At 37.3% G+C, this 21,565-nt stretch overlaps 1 protein-coding gene across 1 annotated transcript in view; it reads left to right on the top strand.

The window, feature by feature from the left end:
• Nucleotides 1-21,565, top strand: part of ROS1 (ROS proto-oncogene 1, receptor tyrosine kinase) — a 140,589-nt gene that overhangs the window by 43,404 nt on the left and 75,620 nt on the right. The window contains 7 exon segments of the mRNA XM_044003473.1: nucleotides 2,955-3,023; nucleotides 18,663-18,807; nucleotides 18,810-18,861; nucleotides 19,444-19,516; nucleotides 20,143-20,149; nucleotides 20,639-20,656; nucleotides 20,659-20,718. Of these exon segments, the coding sequence (XP_043859408.1) occupies nucleotides 2,955-3,023; nucleotides 18,663-18,807; nucleotides 18,810-18,861; nucleotides 19,444-19,516; nucleotides 20,143-20,149; nucleotides 20,639-20,656; nucleotides 20,659-20,718 (424 nt within the window).

Here is a 21,565-nt window from a genome sequence, read left to right as displayed (position 1 = left end):
CTATGTAGTGAAATCACTTGAGATAGATGATTCCTGAACTTTTTTAATGAAGAGAGATCCATTTTCTCTTTATCTATCCTTGTCACATAGAGAGCCACTCACTCACTCACTCTATCTTTGAATTGTGGAAGTCTTTTGCATGAAATTTGAACTTCAGATGAAGCCTTAAGTTGCTTACTCTTTCTTAATTTTTCTTTCTTTGAAAAATCCCATTTTTTTTTGGTGAGGAAATTGGGGTTAAGTGACTTGCCCAGGGTCACACAGATAGTAAGTGTCAAGTGTCTGAGGTCAGATTTGAACTCAGGTCCTCCTGAATCCAGGCCGGTGCTCTATCCACTTGCGCCATCTAGCTGCCCCCACAAAATCCCATTTTTAACAAATATTTTAAACAACATTTTAATTTATCATTTTTTAATTTTTTAAACAAATATTTATGCTTTGGGAATGAAAAGTGATACATTAATCATTTAATCACTGAAAGATTGTTATGCTTCTCATAATTAAGGGAACCAGAATATATGTTTGGAAAGATTCCTGGTTCTTTGACTTAAAATGTGCTACTTTATTGAAGGGAAGTCTTAATTGAACAATTCTATGTTTTACTTAGATAACAAATATGTGCTTGTACATGAGTGACTATGTACAACCTTATTTTTTTTCATTACCCATATGAAATAATATGACACATCAGATTTATAAAATAGGCTTTGAAATATCACTCCCAAAAGTGTCATTACTATTCACACTGAATGCCAACTATCCTGTTAGGGGAAAGAACATTTCAATCTAGTTGACTAGAGACCATTAACATAAAGGAGTCTTTCATATGTTTGAAGATACAAAGATTCCAAGTATATTATGGCTAGTTTTTTGGCATCTCACAGCATAATCTTGCAGAAATTCTTAGAGGGAAGCGAGTAGGAAGAAAATTATTTTAAATCTTTGATGTCTTTTTTTTCCCAGAGCAATTTCATGGTGAAAATGAACTTCCTTTTTAGTTTTTGGAATGTATAGATGGCATTCTATATGATATTATCCATTGGAAACCATCACTTTGAGTATTATTTCTACAGCATTGTCATTTATTATTAGAATTTAAATATAACATTCAGAATTAAATGTATGAATGCTTAATGGCCTGAGGGCAGCTAGGTGGCTCAGTGGAAAGAGTACTGAGCCTTGGCCTAGAGTCAGGAAGACTAAACTTCCTGAGTTCAAATCTAGCCTCAGATACTTAATAGTTGTATAACCCTGGGCAAGTCACTTAATCCCTTTTAGCTCAATTTCCTCATGTGTAAAATGAGCCAGAGAAGGAAATGGCAAACTAGTCTAATAGCTTTCCAAGAAAATTACAAATAGGGTCATGAATAGTCAGACATGACTGAAAAACGACTGAATAGTAAGGCTTAATTGCCTAATAGATCCAATAGACAATTGGAAAGTATATATTGCCATTCTCTCCATTCTCCCCTTCCCCCCAAGACTGCTATGAATTTCCATCTCCCATTTAAACACAGATGTCCTCAAGGCTCAGTCACTAATCTTCATATCTTCTCTTTCTACAACCTATTCCTTGGTTTCCATGGGTTCAATCTAATATGAAAACTGCACCTCTTTGAATCCCAGTCTTTCCCCTATAATTACTTGTTGAATTTCTCTGTCAGGATATAGCAGGGGTGGTTAGGTGGTGCAGTGAATAAAGCACCGGCCCTGGACTTGACACTTACTAGCTGTGTGACCCTGGGCAAGTCACTTAACCCCCATTGCCCAGCAAAAAAAAAAAAAAAAAAAAAAGGATATAGCAGCAGCACCTCAAACTTAACTTAATATGTCCCTTACAACCATCCCTCTTCCAGTTGTCCATATTTTTGTTTGGGGCATCATCATCACCCAAATGTGTTGTACCTTTATTTCTTCCTTCTGATTATACTCTACCATCCAATTAATTATAAATCCCATTAATTCCACTTGTATAGCAGAGGTGTCAAATCCTGCCCTCCCTCTTCCCCACCAAGTAAGTGTTCATGCCTGCAAAATTGCCCAGCTGGGCCAGAACCAGATTAAGATTTAATTGGAAATTTTTAATAAAATAAATAAAGATATAATACAACATAGATAATGTTATTTTGTGGTTTTTCTAAGTCAGCATGCAGCCTGAAGGGATCCACTTCTATTTGATTGACACAACTGCTCTATAATATTTCTTGTGTTCATCCCCTTCTCTCTATTTCCAGGGCTGCCATATGGGTTCAAGTCTATATCATCACCAGTTTATGCTGTTTTGAGTCTCCTGTTTTATCTCTCTGTTTCTAATCTAGTCATTTGGCAATCCATCCTCCATACATTTGCTGAATCTTGCTAAGACATAAGCCTAACTACATCACTACCCCACCAGAACACTTTCTATTACCTGCAGAATTAAATTCAACACAGAAATGTGGATTTTAAAGTCCTTCAAAATCCAGTCCCCTCTATCTTTCCAGCTTTATTTCACAGTACTCCCTTTCATTCACTCTACATCATAGCTAAATTGAACATCTATTTCTTTACACTCGACATGTTCATCTCCCACCTCCATGCATTCACACAAGCCATCTGCCATACCTGAAATTCACTGCTTGTTCCTGAACCCTCCCTTCTGGAATCCTTGTTTCCCTTCAATGGTCATCCAGAGCCTTTCAGTAACCTTCCATAAATCTTCTTCTTAGCCATTAGAATTCTGTACTCCCTTTTCAAATATTTGTAGAGTATTGTGTTTGATCTCTCCTTTGTCAACTTCACTTCTTACCTTGTGTTGTATTTAGCTGTGTTTATGTCCCATTCCTCCAAGAAAATGCATTTTCTTTTAGACATTTTATCTTTACATCTCCAGGATTTAATACAATGGTTTGGAAGTAGTAGGTGCTTCATAAATGTTTGTTGAATTTAAAATTCTTTTTTTGTTTTCTATTTAGGTGACTTCCTTCACTGTGGACCTCAGTGATGGCATTTTTTATTGTGTTATAGAAGACAATTAGTGTTTGTACCTATAAAGGGCTCTTCAATTATTACCTTCATGCAGGTAATATGCATTAATCTCCAATCTTTTGTACTGAACTATAACATTATCCTCCTAATTGTTCTCCTGGCTTTTAGTGTTTTGCTTTTCTAATTAATTCTTTGTGTTATTCCTGAAATAATCTTCCTAATGAACATTTTTATGTCACCCAGCACATAATAGACATTTAATGAATATTTATTGATTGAGTTATTGATATCACTACTACTTTTAAAAAACCCAAGGGGGCAGCTAGGTGGCGCAGTGGATAAAGCACTGGCCCTGGATTCAGGAGGACCTGAGTTCAAATCTGGTCTCAGACACTTGACACTTACTAGCTGTGTGACCCTGGGCAAGTCACTTAACCCTCATTGTCCAGAAAAAAAAAAACTTGTTAAAAAAAAACCCCAACAACCTTTCATTGCTCTCAACTGCCCAATCCATAAAATGTCAACTTAAACTGTGATTTAAGAGCCTCCGCAATATTTCTCCAACATATCTTTCCAGCATTGTCATGCTGTACGATAGTATCCCTCATGAACTCTGTGTTCCTGCCAAATTGGAATACTCACTGTTTCTCCTGATCTCCTGTATCTCTGTCCACTCATGTGAGCCAGCTCCTATGTGTGGAACATACTCCCTTGAATACTTTACCTGTTGGAATCCATTTCTTCCTTTAAGGGGACCATTGTCCCCTTACCACTGAGTTAACAGTGAGCTTTCTCTCCTCATATTCATTATAATACATTGTCTAAACACTTCCTTTGCCTTTTTCAAATTCTACTTTGCATTATATTTATTTGTTTGTATATCATATGCATTTACTAGATTTTAAACTCATTCAGGACCCAGATTACATAATTTTTCTTTTTGGCAACACTTTGTTGTTCAGTCATACCTGATTCTTTGTGACCCCATTTGGGGTTTTCTTGGCAAAGATACTGTTATAATCTGCCATTTCCTTCTCTAGCTCATTTTACAGATGAGGAAATGGAGGCAAACAAGGTTAAGTGACTTGACTAGGGTTACATAGTAAGTGTCTGGATTTGACCTGAGATCTTCCTGACTCTAGGCCTGGTGCTATATCCACTGTACTACCTAATTACCTGCAACCCTAATTGCAAATAAATCCAGGGTTTTCCCTTAAGCCATCAACCCCTTTGATTTCTATGAAGCATTTAACACTGTTAGCAATCTCTTTAAAACCCTTCTTCCTTTGCTTCTATTTTATTCTCTCCTAGTTAAGTGACAGGAAATGAATGAATACTGTATTAAATTGAATTAAAAGATTGAAATGTAGACTTCAAGTAATGGAAAGTCAGATGTAATTCCAAGGTGCTAGTTTGTCAATTTTTTAGGTGGGAGAAGAGGAGGAGGAGGGAGAGAAGGAGGAGGAGAAGGAGGGAGAGGAGAAGGAGACAACTAAAACTATGGGATAGGGAGCTCCTGTTGAGAAAACTCCCTTTACTGAGACAGATTGACATGGGTTCTGTAACTCAGAGTCTTAGAGAAATGCTTGGCAGTACTGAGAGGCTGAGTGTCTCATAGTAGGCAGTTAAAGGCAAAACTTGAACTTGGGTCTTTCTGATTCTACTATAAATTCTGGCTTTCTATCCACCACTACACCATGATTTATTTCCTCTAAGTCATCATACTACAAATGCTTCAAATAAAAAATTGGTGCTGAATGTTGATACTTTTTTTCCTTCCTTAGAGGGAAGAAAATAGAATATACTCCAAATACTTCAAAACTTTAAGGAGCTGGTTTTCTTGGTGTAGGTACTCCCTCTGCTGACAAAAATCACAATCCTTTATTTTTTTTTTTTTTGAGACTTGCTGAGGTTAAACCATTCCTTTCCTTGTTTCTTCTCTAGTGATGAACCTCTTTGTTTTCAAATAGATTTTTATTGATATCTTTTCTTTTTATATCTCTACATTTCCCACTGTATCCTTTTCCCTCCTCCCTACTAAAGAGTTATCCTTTATAATAAAGAAGAAAAAAGAGGAAGAAAAAAATCAGCAAAACTAATCGACATATAAAAAATTTGTTGTTATATGCAGTATTCCACACTTATGGACCCTCATTACTACAAAGGAAGGAGGAAGAGAGATATCTTTTCATATCTCTGTTTGGGGGCTAAGCTTACTCATGAAAATGGCAAAACGATTTTGTTGTTGTTCTTTCCATTTGTTTTGTGGACATTACATTTTTTTTTGTTTGCCTGGTTCTTCTTACTTTATTTTGCATCAGTTCATATAAGACTTTCCATCTTCATTGTATTCATCCCAATCATCATACCTTATGATATAGTAATATTCCATTTCATTCACATACCACAATTTATTAATTCCTCAATCAATGAGAGTCTACTTTGTTTCTCATTCTCTGCTATTAAAAAAAAAACAACTGCTATAATACACTGGTGTATATGGGACCTTTCTCTTTGTCACTGACCTCCTTAGGGGATATGCCCTGTAGTGAGACATCTTAATTAAAGGGTACAAACATTTTACTTACTTTCTTTGAAGAAGCTCGAATTGCTCTTCAGAATGATGGTACCAATTCCTGGCAATGAATTTCTTTGTATTTAGAGAGGGTGGTCTGTGAATAATTGACTATATATTAATTAGTATATTAGTTGCTCAGTGGGCCTGGTCTTGAAGGCTTTCCAGCTTGGCTGGATTTTCTAGAGACTGTACTCTGTGGGTATAACCTTCAAGAATATGAAAATGAGGTATCAGAGTACGAAGGCAGCTAGATGGTACAGTGGATAGTGTGCCCAGCCTGGAGTCAGAAAGACTTATCTTCATGAGTTCAAATCTGGCCTCACACACTTGCTAGCTGTGTGACCCTAGGCAAGTCATTTAACCCTGCTTGACTCAGTTTCCTCATCTGCAAAATGAGCTTGAGAAGGAAATGCCAAACCGCTCCAGTATCTTTGCCAAGATAATCCCAAATGGGGTCACGAAGAGATATGATTGAAAAAAAAATCAGAGGAGGACCCTAGTGGAGGGATCTTTATATTGTGCCAGTCTTTATTTAGAAATGTTCAGTGATTTGTGAAATGAGCTTAGTAACATGGCCCTGTGTTGTTGTTGTTTTTTTCTGAGAACTTTTAATAGTTATAGTTATTTATATAGCTATTTATAATTTATAAAACCAGGTTACAAAATGCTTTCACACACACACATATGCTCTCACTGGATCTCCCCAATAGTCCTGTGAAGAAGGCATATAGAAGTCAAGTAATTTGTCTAAGTCACACAGCTAGTTTGTGCAAGAGCCAGGACTATCAATCAGTCAACACAAATTATTAGGTATGTGACAGCCATTGTGCTAAGTTGGGGACAGAAAAACAAAAAAGGAACAGAACCTGGCCTCAAAGAGGTAACAGTCTTGTTGGGGGTGAGGTGGGTGGAGGGGTGGTAGAGAGACAGCAATTACATATACTTGTTTGTTCTTGCTGTTGAGTTGTTTCAGTTGTGTCCAACTCTTTGCAACCCCATTGTGGGACTGTCTTGGCAAATATATTGGAGTGTTTTGTTATTTCCATTTCCAACTCATTTTACAGATAAGGAACTGAGGCAAACAGGGTTAAGAGACTTGCCCAGAGTCACACAGCTAGTAAGAGTCTGAGGTCAGATTTGAACTCATGAAGATAAGTCTTCCTGACTCCAGGCCACTCTATTCACTGTGCCACCTAGCTGTCCCACATATACATGTACATACAGAATAAATACAAGGTACTCTGGAGCAGATGGAAGGGCACTAGCCCATAAGGGAAGTATCGTAACTGATTCTTTTTAAAATTCATTCATTCATTCATTTGTTCATTCATTTGCTTATTTATTTATTTGTTTGTTTGTTTGTTTATTCATTCATTTATTTATTTTTGCGAGTCAATGAGGGCTAAGTGACTTGCCCAGGGTCACAGCTAGTAAGTGTCAAGTGTGAGGCCAGATCTGAACTCAGGTCCTCCTGAATCCAGGGGCAGTACTTTATCCACTGCACCAACCAGCTGCCCCTGGGTAAAGTAACTGACTTTTAAAGGGATTCTAGCTGTGAGAACACAGGGAAATCAATTTCTCCATGCTTCAGTTTCCTCATGTGTAAAAGATGGCATCTAAGGTTTCTGACAGCTCAAAATCTGATCTTATAAAAGGCACAAAGGTATATAGGACGTAGAATAACCCTGTCTAAAGTTATTGGAATAGTTTACCTGTTGAAACTGAAAGATATTTCTAGCAAATGAATTTCCCCATTAGAATGTGTGCTTCTTGAGGCCAGGCATAATGCTTTCTGTTTTGTTTTTGTTTTTGTTTTTTTTGGTGAGGCAAAGGGGCTTAAGTGACTTGCCCAGGGTCACACAGCTAGTAAGTGTGAAGTGTCTGAGGCCAGATTTGAACTGAGGTCCGTCCTCCTGAATCCAGGGCCAGTGTTCTATCCACTGTACCACCTAGCTGCCCCAGGCATAATGTTTTCACTCTTCTTTATATCCTCAGCATGTATCAAATACTTAAAAATGCTTGTTGACTGGGGGCAGCTAGGTGGCACAGTGGATAAATCACCAGCCCTGGATTCAGGAGGACCTGAGTTCAGATCTGGCCTCAGACACTTCACACTTACTAGCTGTGTGACCCTGGGCAAGTCATTGAACCCTCATTGCCTCACCAAAAACCAAAACAAACCAAAAACCAAACCAAAACAAAACAAATGCTTGTTGACTGAATGAGGTGATAAAAAATTTTCAAGTAAAATAGGCATTATTCTATTTTAGAGATAAATTGGGATCTAAGAAGATGTACCCCTTGCTCCCCACAAAGATTTTTTTCAGCATGGGAAATTCCATCCAATAAAGATAAAAACCTAGTCTGTGACTTAGTTGTAAGGTCCAGGGAGTTACTTGAGGCACACAGAGATTCAGTCACTTTCCTAGAATCATAGAACTAATTTAGTGCCAGAGGCAGGATTTGAACCTGGTTTTACTCAGTCCTAGAAGGGCCTCACATGTTATGGTCCATGGGGTCACAGAGTCAGACACAACTGAACAAGGACAAATTGAGCACTTTTCTCACTATGCAATGTTGCTTCCCTAAAATGCCCCACAAAGGTAAAGTCAGTCATGACAGGATAAACATTGAAATACCTCTTTTCAACAGACTAGAATTCTATGTGTTTCCATGCAGGTCTGAGTTAACTTTTAAGGCATGATGGGAAATCTGTGAAAGGTATTTCAAATTCAACAAATGATTGCATGAGCATAGAGAAAGCTGATGTTGTCCTAGGTTTTTCACCAAGGGAAGTGGGATGAACTAGATGCTAGGCTGTGAATGGAAATGTCCTGTTTCTGGATTATAGAAGTCCTAAGGACAGTTGAGAGATACCAGTGCAGTTGCTTCTGGGATTAGTGAGGGGTTCAGCCAGGTTCAGCAGACAGTGATAAGGAATGCTTCAAGTTTTAGGAAGAAGGTCACAGTTAAGGTATCTGGAACTGTGATAACCTAAGATTAAGACGACATTATTTGGCTTGTTCTGACATTAGAGGAATAAGGAATTTGAGGACTGGAATCCAGTGCTCTTCAACTTGCTGTTCTCTGGCTTAAATGAGCCCATTTCCCTCCAACCATTCTATCTAAAGCAAAAGAAAAAACATATACATGTATACATGTACACATATATAGAAACACACACACATATATGTATATATGTGTGTGTGTCTCTATGTACCCACACATAATGTTTGAAATACTTTCATTTTTATGGCTCTTGTCTTCATCACCTTTTGCCTGGACTTCTGTAATCACTAGTCAAAAACATGGCGCCTGCTCTTTTCAGTTTCAACAGCTAAACAATGCCAACAATATTTGTCTCCCTTTCTCAAGCATCTCCCCACTTCAGTCCATTTTCCACTCACCTGCTGAAGTCACTTTCCTAAAGTATAGGTCTGATCATGTAATCCCTGCTACTCAGTCACCTCTACTGGCTTCCTATTACTTGTAGGATCAAATAGAAATTCTTTTGTTTGGCATTTAAAGGTCTTTACAACCTTGCTACTTCCTAGAAATCCCATCTTCTTATATTGTACTTTCCTCCAGCCATACTGGACTATTTGCAGTTCCTCATATGCTCTATCTCTGATCTCTGTGCCTTTTCATTGGCTGTTCCCAGTGCCTGGAATGCCCTCCCTCCTCATCTCCACCTCTTTTTTTTTTTTTTAGTGAGGCAATTGGGGTTAAGTGACTTACCCAGGGTCACACAGCTAGTAAGTGTTAAGTGTCTGAGGCCGGATTTGAACCTAGGTACTCCTGACTCCAGGGCCAGTGCTCTATCCACTGAGCCACCTAGCTGCCCCAACTCCACTTCTTAAAATCCCTGACTTCCTTTAGGCCTGAGTGCAAGAGATCTTTCCCTAGTCCTGCTAGTACTTTCCCCCTCTAAGATTACATTTTACCAATTCTCTATGCATCCTGCATATACAGGGTGGGCCAAAAGTCACAGAGGGGTCTGATGTTTTAATAACTTTTCAAAATTATTTTTTCTTTATTTTTTTCTCTTTATGAGATTTGATTTTTCTCATGTAATATATATTCATTTCCTATATATACTGTATATGATGCTATGGTATTATAAATTAAAAACAAAAGATAAAGGAGTTATTAAATATTTATGAATTTTGGCCCACCCTGTAGATATCTATGTTGCGTATGTGTTGTCTGTCCATTAGAATGTAAGCTCTTTGAGTACAGGGATAGTTTTTGCCTTTTCTTTGTATCCCAAAAACTTACCACAGGACCTGGCACATAGTAAATGCTTAATAAATGTTTATTATTGGTACAGTTGGGGAGAGTGCTGGGCCTGGAGTCATGAAGACCTGAATTCAAATGTGACCTCAGATACTTACTAGATGTGTGACCCTAGGCTAGTCATGTAACTTCTGTTTGTCTCAGTTTCCTCATCTGTAAAATCGAGATAATATGTTTACCTACTTCCCAGGGTTGTTGTGAGGATCGAATGAGATAATAATTGTAAAGTGCTTAGCACAGTGCCTGACACCTAGTAAGTACCACATAAATGTTCTTGTTCTTGTTTTTTTTCTTTTCCTTCTCTTCTTCTTCTTCCTCCTCCTACTCCCACTGCTCTTCTTCCTCCATCTTTTCCTTCTTCCCCTTCTCCTCCCTCCCCTCTTCCTTCTCCTCCTCTTCCCTCTTCCCCTCCCTCTTCATTTCCCCTTTCTCCTCCTCCTCTTCTTCTCTATTTCCTTTCTTTGTCTTCCTTTCCTTCCATGATTTCGTCTATTTAGGTCTTCTTTTCATTGATGCAGATCATAACTTCTCAATGCCTTCTAATCCTGTGTCATTCTTTGCCATATTTCCCCCCCCCCATAAATCCTCTTAATGTATTAGAGACTTCCCTTTGATTCTTTTACTATCCTTATTTGTCCATCTGTTTCCTCTCCTTTTTCTCTCATTTCTTGCTAATGTCTTTTATAATGATTCTCACGAGCAAGTCATGAATATGTTTCAGCCTTCTTATACCAATCTTGTATCCTTCCATTGCCCTTTGGGTTACTTATAATTGGATTTGTTTTTCAATTTTTAATTGAATTTTAAATGAAAAAGAACATCCTAATATACATAATTCTCCCCAAAGCTTGAATTAATGGGTGGGAAATGATTTTTATTTGTACTTAGCCCAAGAAAAAGTCATATTCAGGTTATATTATAACATGATTCTCAATGAGTGAGCAATTCTTCAGTAGAGCAACTGTATCTGATTTGCTAAGAGAATTTTCTGGGCTGCCAAAGTCTTTAGCCCTTGAACATCTGGGGGGTTTTTGTTGAGTTTTGTTTGGAGTTCAGGTTTAACCATTGCTGGAGAAAGAACAGTTTGAAGCACTGACATTCTGGAGCCACTGGGGACTTCCAATGGAAAGCAGAATCTCCAGCTGGAAACAAGGGAAGATTCAGAACTAACTGCAGACTAGCAGTCATGTACTGGCACAAACTTGGCTCTGAAATGAAATTCCCTGTCCTGTGAGTAGACTCACTGTTTTGGGCATCCTGAAACAAAACAGCAGCCAAGGCTGAAATGAATACATTCATGGATTGTAGGCAGTCACAACCCTGCAGGGTGAGCCAAAAAAGCCAAGCTTCTCTGGCCAAGTGAGTGGGTCCTTGCTAAGCTTCCTTTCATCAGGAATTTGGTTTTGCATTTCTTACAAGGTCATTGCAAAGTTCTAGTGCTGATCAGAAACAAGAGAATATGAAATTAGACAAGTGGAAGAATTTCCGAAAGGCAAAGCTCAGCCTATATTTAAAATTAAAGAGATACGGCACACACATGTGTATATATATATATATATATATATATATATATATATATATATATATAAATAAATTTTTTTTTTACTAGATAAAAGGCTACTAGCACTGAAACAAAAGAAGATATATGGAAGCCTAAACAGAGTTTTTATTCTATTGATTTATTAGGCCACTGATAGTCAAACCTGACTCTGAGGCACTGTGGGTACCTCTGATTTTCTCAAAGAGGGTATTGTAAATAAAAAGAAAGGGGGGAAAAGAACCCTATGCAATTATACCATATTGGCCTGAATAAAGGCGACACTACACCTTCCCTCACTTCCCCCCCACCGCTACTGATCTATAATTAGTGTTATTTTTAAATGCATACTTACAAATATTTTTCCTTGCAAAGAGAACTCATTTTAGGGATATGACCTTTATTTGTACCAATAGGGCACTTTTAAATACAATTAGAATTGAAAGGATCTAAGCCACTGTGATGAAATAATGGGATTTAGCAGATACTCAAAGACCCACCTGGAGATTAATCTAGACTGATTGAATCAAGTGAGAGTGATTAACTGCTGATTAGCCTACTTCAATTTAACTGGATTGTAATCACACCTTCAGAACACCTTCAGAACCAATGGATTTGGATGATGCCAACCAATCAGCTTGAAGCAGTGTATAAGACCCGCCTCTGTTCCAGACCTATAAAATGCTTCCACAATGAGTTTGCTGGAGAGTTTTCCTGATTAAAGCAGGCTCCTGGAGGAGGACTTCAGGAAGAACCCAACCAGGCTGGAACTCTAGGCTAGGTAGGACTTTTTTTTTTCCCCTGAACTCCTTGTGAATACCTCTATGCTTTAATAAATGTTTAATGCCCAAGGACTGGTGCTGAATCTTCTAATTTAAGGTGACCACAATTTAGATTTTAAACATCACACCACACACTGGTGTGATAATATATTAGATCTCTCTATGTCCTAGAATTTTACGAGCTTCATTATTTAGAACTTGGAAATTCCATTCTCTCAGTACACTTCCTATCTTTTTCTCTCTCCTAGTCCTTACTTGTATTACTAATTCCTTTCCTCTTCTTATTGACTTGTTGCTATTAATGGACCTTGGGTCCATTTACCCATCCTTATTCTCCCAATCCATCTCAATTGTTGTCTTTTCACTTGCCTCTTCTTTGTGTCTCCATACCCATGGTAAACTGTCTTAACATTGTGCTTTAGCAGGTCTTGCCCCCTGAACGGTCTGTTGTTCCTCAATTAAATCCTCATCCCTTGATTATACCTACCATCTGATTTCTTCCCTTTTTTTTAAGGTTTGATGGGGAAAATAATAATGAAAATCATTGGCTTCACCTTCTGCAAATTTATAATATAAAACTTCACTGGGGTTCTTGCCGCTGCTTGATAGCCCTTCTGCTCTACATTCACCGAGGACAACATTTTCCTGTATTACTCTGAACTTATAGCAAAAGAATATAGGATTATCATCCACACAAAGCTGTAAGGGAACAGAGAGTCCATTTAGTCCAACTCTCTCATTTTTCAGATGAGGGAACTGAGGCCCACAGAGGTGAAATGACTTTCTCAAGGTCACACAGGTAGTAAGATGAAGGATTTGAACTCAAGTTCTGTGATTTCAAAGGTAGTAGGCTTTATATTGTACCACAAACACTGTCTGATGTAGCTTCCTATAAGGCCATCTTCTTTTTGTTTGTTTCTTCCCCCCTCCCCCGTTAACTTCTTGATATCATTGTCCACTCTCCTTTTTTCTTGTCACAGAAGTATCCTTACTCTCTGCTAAGGCTAACTAAGAGTGAACATAGAAAACATTCTTAAGAAGTTCAGAAGTGTGCAGAATACTGTATTAGACAATGTGAGTGCATACAAAGGAAAAGGAATATATGGTCCCTGTTATGTAACAATGAGAAAGCAGACTGCTGTCCAGGAAAATAACCAAACACTTTCTCTTTTTTTTTTCTTTCTTTCTTTTCTTTTCTTTCTTTTTTTTTTTTGCAGGGCAATGGGGGTTAAGCGACTTGCCCAGGGTCACACAGCTAGTAAGTGTCAAGTGTCTGAGGCTGGATTTGAACTCAGGTACTCCTGAATCCAGGGCCGGTGCTTTATCCACTGGGCTACCTAGCCACCCCCCAAACACTTTTTCAAAGCAACGTATCAGCAAATCAATTTTAAAAAGTTAATTTGAGTCCTGGTTCCATTACCGATTGGCAGTGAGGCCTTCAGTCAGGCAAGTTCCTTGACCTCTGTAAACTTCAGTTTCTTCATCATTTATAAAATCAGAGGCTTCATTCAATTGCATTTTTTTTTTAGTGAGGCAATTGGGGTTAAGTGACTTGTCCAGGGTCACACAGCTAGTAAGTGTTAAGTGTCTGAGGCCGGATTTGAACTCGGGTACTCCTGACTCCAGGGCTGGTGCTCTATCCACTGTGCCATCTGGCTGCCCCTTCAATTACATAATTTTAAGGTTTATATTAACTGTAAAGGTCCATGAAAATGTAAATTTCTTAATGGGTAAATAATAACACAAAAGAAACACCACTGATGGTTTTAGCATCATAAGGTTGATTCCTTTCAATGTTGCCATGGAGAAGAAATCAGTAAATTATATTTTCCACTGCACATTTGTATAGGATTCTGTGATAGGGATTTTAATGGGATAAAATAAAACAGAATGGTCCCTCAAAATATACTATAGTGCATATATTTGCATCTAATGATAGCCTTTTATAGGGTGGGATAGGGAAGGGGGGAGAAAAAAGTATACAGTAGAGAACAAAAGAAAATTTAGAAGGAAGCACAGAAAAACCGGATAGTTTTGAAAATGATGTATAGTATTTATGACATTGTTTTTCCAAAAACGTACAGTGTGAAATGGAAATTCATGGTTTTATATTTAATCTTCTTTTTATGTTGTGCTGTGTACAAGGAAATGTTCTTTTTCTCTATTTTTTGGTCTTTTTATATATAAGTTCAAAATGAATAAAAATTAAAAAAAGAAAAATATGAGATATTGTCTAATATCATTATAATTATAATGATAATAGCTAGCATTTATATGGCACTTTACGGTTTGAAAAGTGCTGAATGTGAGTTATTGCATTTGATCCTTACCACAATGAAGTGAGTTTGTAACTATTGCCCCCATTTTATAGATACATTTTATGGAACTTGAGTGACAAAGGTTAGGTGGATTGTTTAGGGTTGCATAACTAGTAACAGTCGGAGGCAGAATTTGAATTCTAGTCTTCCTGATTTCACATCCAGTACTCTTACCCACTGCACAATTACTTTTGAATATATCCAGACAACAATGAGAAACTTACAAACCAAATGTTTGAAATCACAGAATCCTAGAGTTGTGTTAAGGGTTAAAATTCTAGCTAAACTGTCTAAAATATCTAATGAGTGGTCGCCAATAAATTATAAGCTTTAGCAAGAGTTAGACTTTTAAGCATTTATTAAGGAGAATAAGAATTTGGTAAAGAGAGAGAAAAAGGCCTAGATTCCTATCTATTAAAGGGAGAGCACATTTCTAGCTCCGCTCTCCACCAGAGTCCAGAGGAAAGAGCCCGAGACTGAGCGCCAGTCTCTTCCTTCCTCCTCCCACTAGTCCGCGTCACTTCCTGACTCCTGAAGAAAAGACTCCTGGTCTTGCCCTCAAAGACCTTCCCTTCATGGGCAGAACTCTTCTACAGTAAGTATCCAGCAGGTGGCGTTATTCCAATCGTTACAGTCCCCCCTGTTGTTCCTCAAGAAACAAAATGTTTCCTTGACGGAACAGTAAAAAGAATATAATAACTATTGCTAACTAATAATATGTGAACAACAATATAGAAAAGGAAGAGAGGAAAGTTTTGTTCAGAGGGGCGATTTTTTTTTTTTTTGTCCTCATGAACCGACGCTTTGACATTAGTCTTGCAAAGGGAGGGCCTCTGCAGAGAATACATGTTACAGATGGTGTATATTATAACAGAAAGAGAAAAACAACAACAAAAACAACAAATCAAAACTGTTCATTTAAAGTCTCTGAAAGTCTTTTCTCAGATGTCCTCTAGGTGTAGTCGTAGAATGGAAGTCTTTTCAGGGGTTGAGGTATGGATGCTGGTAATCAGCCAGGAAAATTTCCTACAAAATTGAGCTTAACACAACTTTAAAATAGCTTTATCAATAATCAAATCAAACAATGAAAGTTCTCAAAAACATGTCTAAGGGAATTCAGAATCTTAGTTGTTACACATGAAACATATAATAAAACAAAATTGAAACATTCTTTAAAATTATAATATTACTGAGAAGACAATTGCTGTGATATTAATTTTTAAAAATAATTTTTATCTTTGTTTCATCACTTTTTGCATCATCTGCCTAATTATCCTCATGCCATTATGAGAAATTAGAAAATCTAATATAATTGGTAACAGGTGTCAAGGCCAAATTCAACACTGTATTTATCATGACACCTGAGATAATTATGGGGGTTACCATAAAAGAACAGAGAAATGATGGGATATGAGCATTCCCACACTTGAGCAATATGTACTGCCCATACAGTATGCCAGGCTTAAAATAGGTGGATGGAATATACGTCCATGCCACCGAACATATTGGAGGAAACTGAGTCAGACTTAATCAGATGCATGGGATTGAGATGGTCCATGGCATCAGGCATATAGGAGGGAGCATAGAAGCCAGGTGTAGAAGTGAGATGGGTGGGATGAATACTTCCAGCCATCTGTACAATATTGTGGGGAAAAAGAGAATAAAATATTAAACCAAGAGAATCCAACCTCAACATTTGTCAAAAGCCGTTCCCTCGGCCATACCTTGACTTCATGCATGTCTCCCCTCATGTGACAGTTCAGTGTCTGCTCTTGCATGTATTCCTCTTGTGATTGGATGGCATCTTGGCCAACTGGCATCTGATAACTCAGAATAAAGGCAATTAATGTCTTAAATGATAAGTTCCCATAATCCAAGTCTCATATGGATTTAAAATTGAGGATAATAAATGATTGCAAAAAATGTGAATACATCTTGACTCAAAATATAATATATAATTATGCAACAATTTCAAATAATACCCTTTTTTTTACTTAGTATACAATTACTTTTGTGAAAAATCAGAACATACTTAAATACAAGTTAAAGCACAACAGAAACTCAAAGAACTTTTTTTTTTTTGAAAAAAGAAAACTTTTACAAATGTTCCCCTCTTTTTTTTTTTGGAAATGTGCTTATCAAAAATAATACTTCTAGAATCAATTTACACTTGCCATGGCAACCAATTTGCCAGGGAAATGCTTTAAAGAGTTTGATCAAATAATCAGTTGAGAAAAAATAACAAAAACAAACAACTCAGAATATGGGAGCACAATACTCCTAGAATTAACATTGTATAATAAAATCAAAACCATCTTGCAATGTTTCAAAATTAGATAGACAAATGAATAGAAGAAAATACACATGGAACAATAAAATACAGTGAAATTCAAACTAAGGAAATCTAAATGAATATGAACTTAATATCAATAAGAGTATTATAAAATATAAACTTGATCACATGTCTATAAAAAGCTTTTACAAATATTCTCCTTGTTTTAGAAACTAAGTATAAGACACAATCTCAAAAGCATTAAAATCTCTATGAAAATAAACCCATACCATTAATTTCAAAATGTATATGTAATAGCATAGAAATCCTATGTAACCTCTGAACTGATACTATTAATAATCTGAGTGAATTTAGAACACTTTTGATTCCGATATCTAAAATCCCCAATACTCATATCAATACCTTGCTGCTTACTTCTACATTTCTGTAAAATATATACCCTTCCATGGCAAAAGAAGCGGAGTCTTGAACTATGTTGATGATTGTCATTCTTATTCGGCTTAAGTTTTTCTTCTTTAACCCCTCTATATTGTCTGTCGGGCTTTTCACCATACAAATGCTTTATAAGATTACTAATTAAAGACAAAAGCAGGTTAGCAAAATTATGAACAAAACGAGTATATCTGGAATTTAAAGGGCTTTCTAAGGTTGTCTCAGAAGCACAGCCAGGCTGGGGAAGGGCTGAGCCTGAAGCTGCAAATGTAGTTAGAGAAAGTTGAGCATGCGCATCAGTTCTCTGGACTTCCCTGGCAGGGGAAGCAATGGGCTTGGCCATGGGAGGAGTAGAGGGTGGGGTCTGGAGAGGAGGGGAGGGACCAGAGCAATTTGAATCAGACTTGATTTTGAACTCAGGCCTGGATTCCTCTTCCCCCACTTTGCCTCCAGGTGCTAGGGGATTAAAAGCTTCTAGAGGGTGGGTCATTGCCTCCAGGCATGCAAAATTAGAGCAACAATTAGTGTTAGAACTGGGAAAAGCTGCAGGAATCTCTACAGGTTTCTCTGAAAAAGCATGGTTGGGAGAGGGAGAGATATTTCCTTGTGTGAGTAAGTTGCTGGCTCTTTTAACAAAAATAAAAAGAAAAATAGAAAATCCACAAAAACAAAGCATTAACATGATCTTATCTCCCATTTGTCTGGTTAAACAGACTAAAATCAAAAATAGGATAATTAGGGAGTTTAAAAGGTCCATTCGAAAAAATTTAAAGGAAAACACAGCCAGTACACCAGTACTTAGCAGTTTAAAGGGTAGGGGAAATTTCTTACCCAACCGGAAGATCAGAAGTGAGGTTCAGCTTTCCTCTTCGTGGTCAGCCATCTGTTAAGGGTTAAAATTCTAGCTAAACTGTCTAAAATATCTAATGAGTGGTCGCCAATAAATTATAAGCTTTAGCAAGAGTTAGACTTTTAAGCATTTATTAAGGAGAATAAGAATTTGGTAAAGAGAGAGAAAAAGGCCTAGATTCCTATCTATTAAAGGGAGAGCACATTTCTAGCTCCGCTGTCCACCAGAGTCCAGAGGAAAGAGCCCGAGACTGAGCGCCAGTCTCTTCCTTCCTCCTCCCACTAGTCCGCGTCACTTCCTGACTCCTGAAGAAAAGACTCCTGGTCTTGCCCTCAAAGACCTTCCCTTCATGGGCAGAACTCTTCTACAGTAAGTATCCAGGAGGTGGCGTTATTCCAATCGTTACAGTTGGAAGGAACTCTCAAAAGTCATCTGGAGTAAGATATAGCTAATCAAGAAACCCATTCACAACATAGCACACAAATAGTTATCCAGTCTTTGCTTAAAGACCTTCCATTGTGGGAGAACCTGGTTACTACAGATTATTTTCTTAGTCACTTGTCATCTACACACAAAAAGGAATTTGTGTTTTAACAGTGTTAGTGATATTTCATCACAGAATTTGCAGCATGGGTTCCTTCAAAAATATTCTAGAATGTACTGAAGTATCAGAGTAGTTAACTCTTTTGAATGAATGATTTTAGGTTCATCAAAGCCCAAGAAATAGGTCAGGGAACTAGTGTCTCTATTTATGATCTTGCAAATATAATCAATTCACAGTTGTCAGGAAGTCCTTCAAATCTCACCCAGATATTTTATTTTATTATCTATATCATTTATTTATTTATTTTATATCCATCCTTGGTCCTTCTATCTTTCTAAATACTTAGTGAAACTTCAGGCAAGTTTTTATTCTTGATAATTAAATTCTACAAAAAAAAGAACCTTGATAATTTTCTTGTTTAGACTTTCACTGACAATAATACTGAAAGAAGTGAAAAAAAGATGGGTCTGGTAATGGGAAGGAAATGCTCATTACTAATCTCCTATTTCTTCTTGTTTATTTTTCAATCATGTTTGACTCTTCATGACCCCATTTGGGGTTTTCTTGGCAAAGATACTGGAGTTGTTTGCCATTTCCTCCTTCATCTCATTTTACAGATGAGGAAACCGAGGCAAACAGTATTATGTGACTTGCACAGAGTCACATAGCTAGTAAACATATGAGGCCAGATTTGAACTCTGACCTCAGTCTTCCTGACTCCAGGCCCAGTACTCTATCCACTGCTCCACCTATCTGCTCAACATTTTCTTGTAGAGTCCAGTATTTCCTGTAAAGACTAGGAATCTGCACTATTTCTTTCTTTTTATGTCATTGTTCAGAATCACAAGGAAACTTTTCTTTTACACCTAAGGTGATCCCTAGTTTCATGCAAGAATTTTCATTTTGGATGGAAAGGAATGCATCAAGATTTTGAATGTAGGGGATCCCCTGGTATAGATTGGAGCATTATTTTCTACTGTGTTCTATTTATCATTGATTCCAAGATATAAATTGGATTTGTTATTGTTGCTTCTCTGTTAAAAAACAGTAGTCTAGGGGCAGCTAGGTGGCGCAGTGGATAGAGCACTGGCCCTGGAGTCAGGAGTACCTGAGTTCAAATCCGGCCTCAGACACTTAACACTTACTAGCTGTGTGACCCTGGGCAAGTCACTTAACCTCAATTGCCTCACTAAAAAAACAAACCAAAAAAACACAGTGGTCTATTAGCTTTTCTCAACAATACAATGATCCAAGAAAATTCCAAAGGACTCAGGATGGAAAATGCTCTCCAAGAAAATCCCAGAAGGGATAACAAAGAGTCAGACATGATTTAAAAATGACTAAACAATAAAATCATGCTGCATTAGGTCTACTCACATAGTGTCAATCACGCACTCTCCTAGCCATGCCCATAACTCGTTTTACCTCCATAGCACTAGGAAACCAAACAGAAGTATTTATATTTAAGTAAACATACTACTTCCAGTCGATTCCCCTAAAATATGTTTATTTCTACTGCTTATGTTTTTTTATGTTTTGCCTTAGGAAGATGGCACTAATTTACATGGCTAGGTCAGCTCCAATACTAGTAATGAAACAAGTTATCAAACACTGGTTTCCTGAGAAGCATGCAGGTACATACCAGTTCTGTCTCTTCATGTGAGCTCAAGTTTGTAGGGGGCGGGGGGGGGGGTGGAGGAGTGGGCTATGTGATTTTATTTTTCTGACATATATATATATATATATATATGTATATATATGTATATACATACACATATGTGTGTATAATGCTTTGTTCTTATATTTTAACCTTCCATACCAGTTCTGTCTCTTCATGTGAGCTCAGGTTTGTAGGGGGCGGGGGGGGGGGGTGTGTGGAAGAGTGGGCTATGTGATTTTATTTTTCTGACATATATCTATATATATCTATATATGTATATATATGTATATACATACACATATGTGTGTATAATGCTTTGTTCTTATATTTTAACCTTCCTCTAGTGAGCACGGCGTCATTTGCCTTCCTTGCTGTGGGAAGCCCTATTTAATCTTTCTTGTGACATACCTATTGGGGAAAGGGACCCAAATCATCTGTATCTCTTTGAGAACCTGAATCAGGTATTGGGGGCTAAAAATAGAATCTCATTTCTTCTTTTTAATTGATACATTAAAGGCTAGCATAATGCTTTGAACATAACTGTTGTTTAATAGACATTTGTTGAATCAGTTGATAGGGAATGGGGATGCAGGAAAATACTTAATACATGCTTGAATAAGCACATTGTAAAAATATCTCCAAGACCTTGACACTAATAGGAATTTGGAATAAGATATGTGAATCTAGAGAACATATTTTCTGAACCAAAAATTGAGACTTATGGTCTGAAAAATTACATTCCTTTTGTGAAGTCTTAATCAAAGAACTTTTTTCTTGAAGTTGGTATTTTTGGAAATGTATAGTTGCTAGAAATATAAGATTTAGATAAAGGATCAGTATGCTTTCTTGTAAAAGATTATATGAGAGCAGCATTGAGGAGTGGATGGAGTGCTTGACTTAAGAGTCTTGAATATCTGGGGGGGGGCAACTAGGTGGCACTGGCCGTGGATTCAGGAGGACCTGAGTTCAAATCCAGCTTCAGACACTTGACACTAACTGTGTGACCATGGGCAAGTCACTTAACCCTCATTGCCCCGCAAAAAAAAAAAAAAAAAGAATCTTGAATATCTACATTCAAATCCTGCCTCTAAAACTTACTAGTTATGTGAACATGTGAAACTCCCTCAACTTCCCAGAGCTTCAGAAAAGTCTGTAAAACTATAAATTATAGGAAGGATGAGTTTCTATGCCAATGAAATGACAGGTCATTGACATTAGTTTTTAATGAGATGAGACGAACAGAAACAGGTTTCAGAGGACTCTGTGAAACCACTTTGAACGGACATTAAGTACTTGCTGAAGGAATAA

The sequence above is a fragment of the Dromiciops gliroides genome, chromosome 4 (assembly GCF_019393635.1).
Source record: "Dromiciops gliroides isolate mDroGli1 chromosome 4, mDroGli1.pri, whole genome shotgun sequence".
NCBI lineage: Eukaryota > Metazoa > Chordata > Mammalia > Microbiotheria > Microbiotheriidae > Dromiciops > Dromiciops gliroides.
The sequence above is the reverse complement of the archived record's forward strand: the minus strand, read 5'-3'. Positions and strand labels throughout refer to the sequence as shown.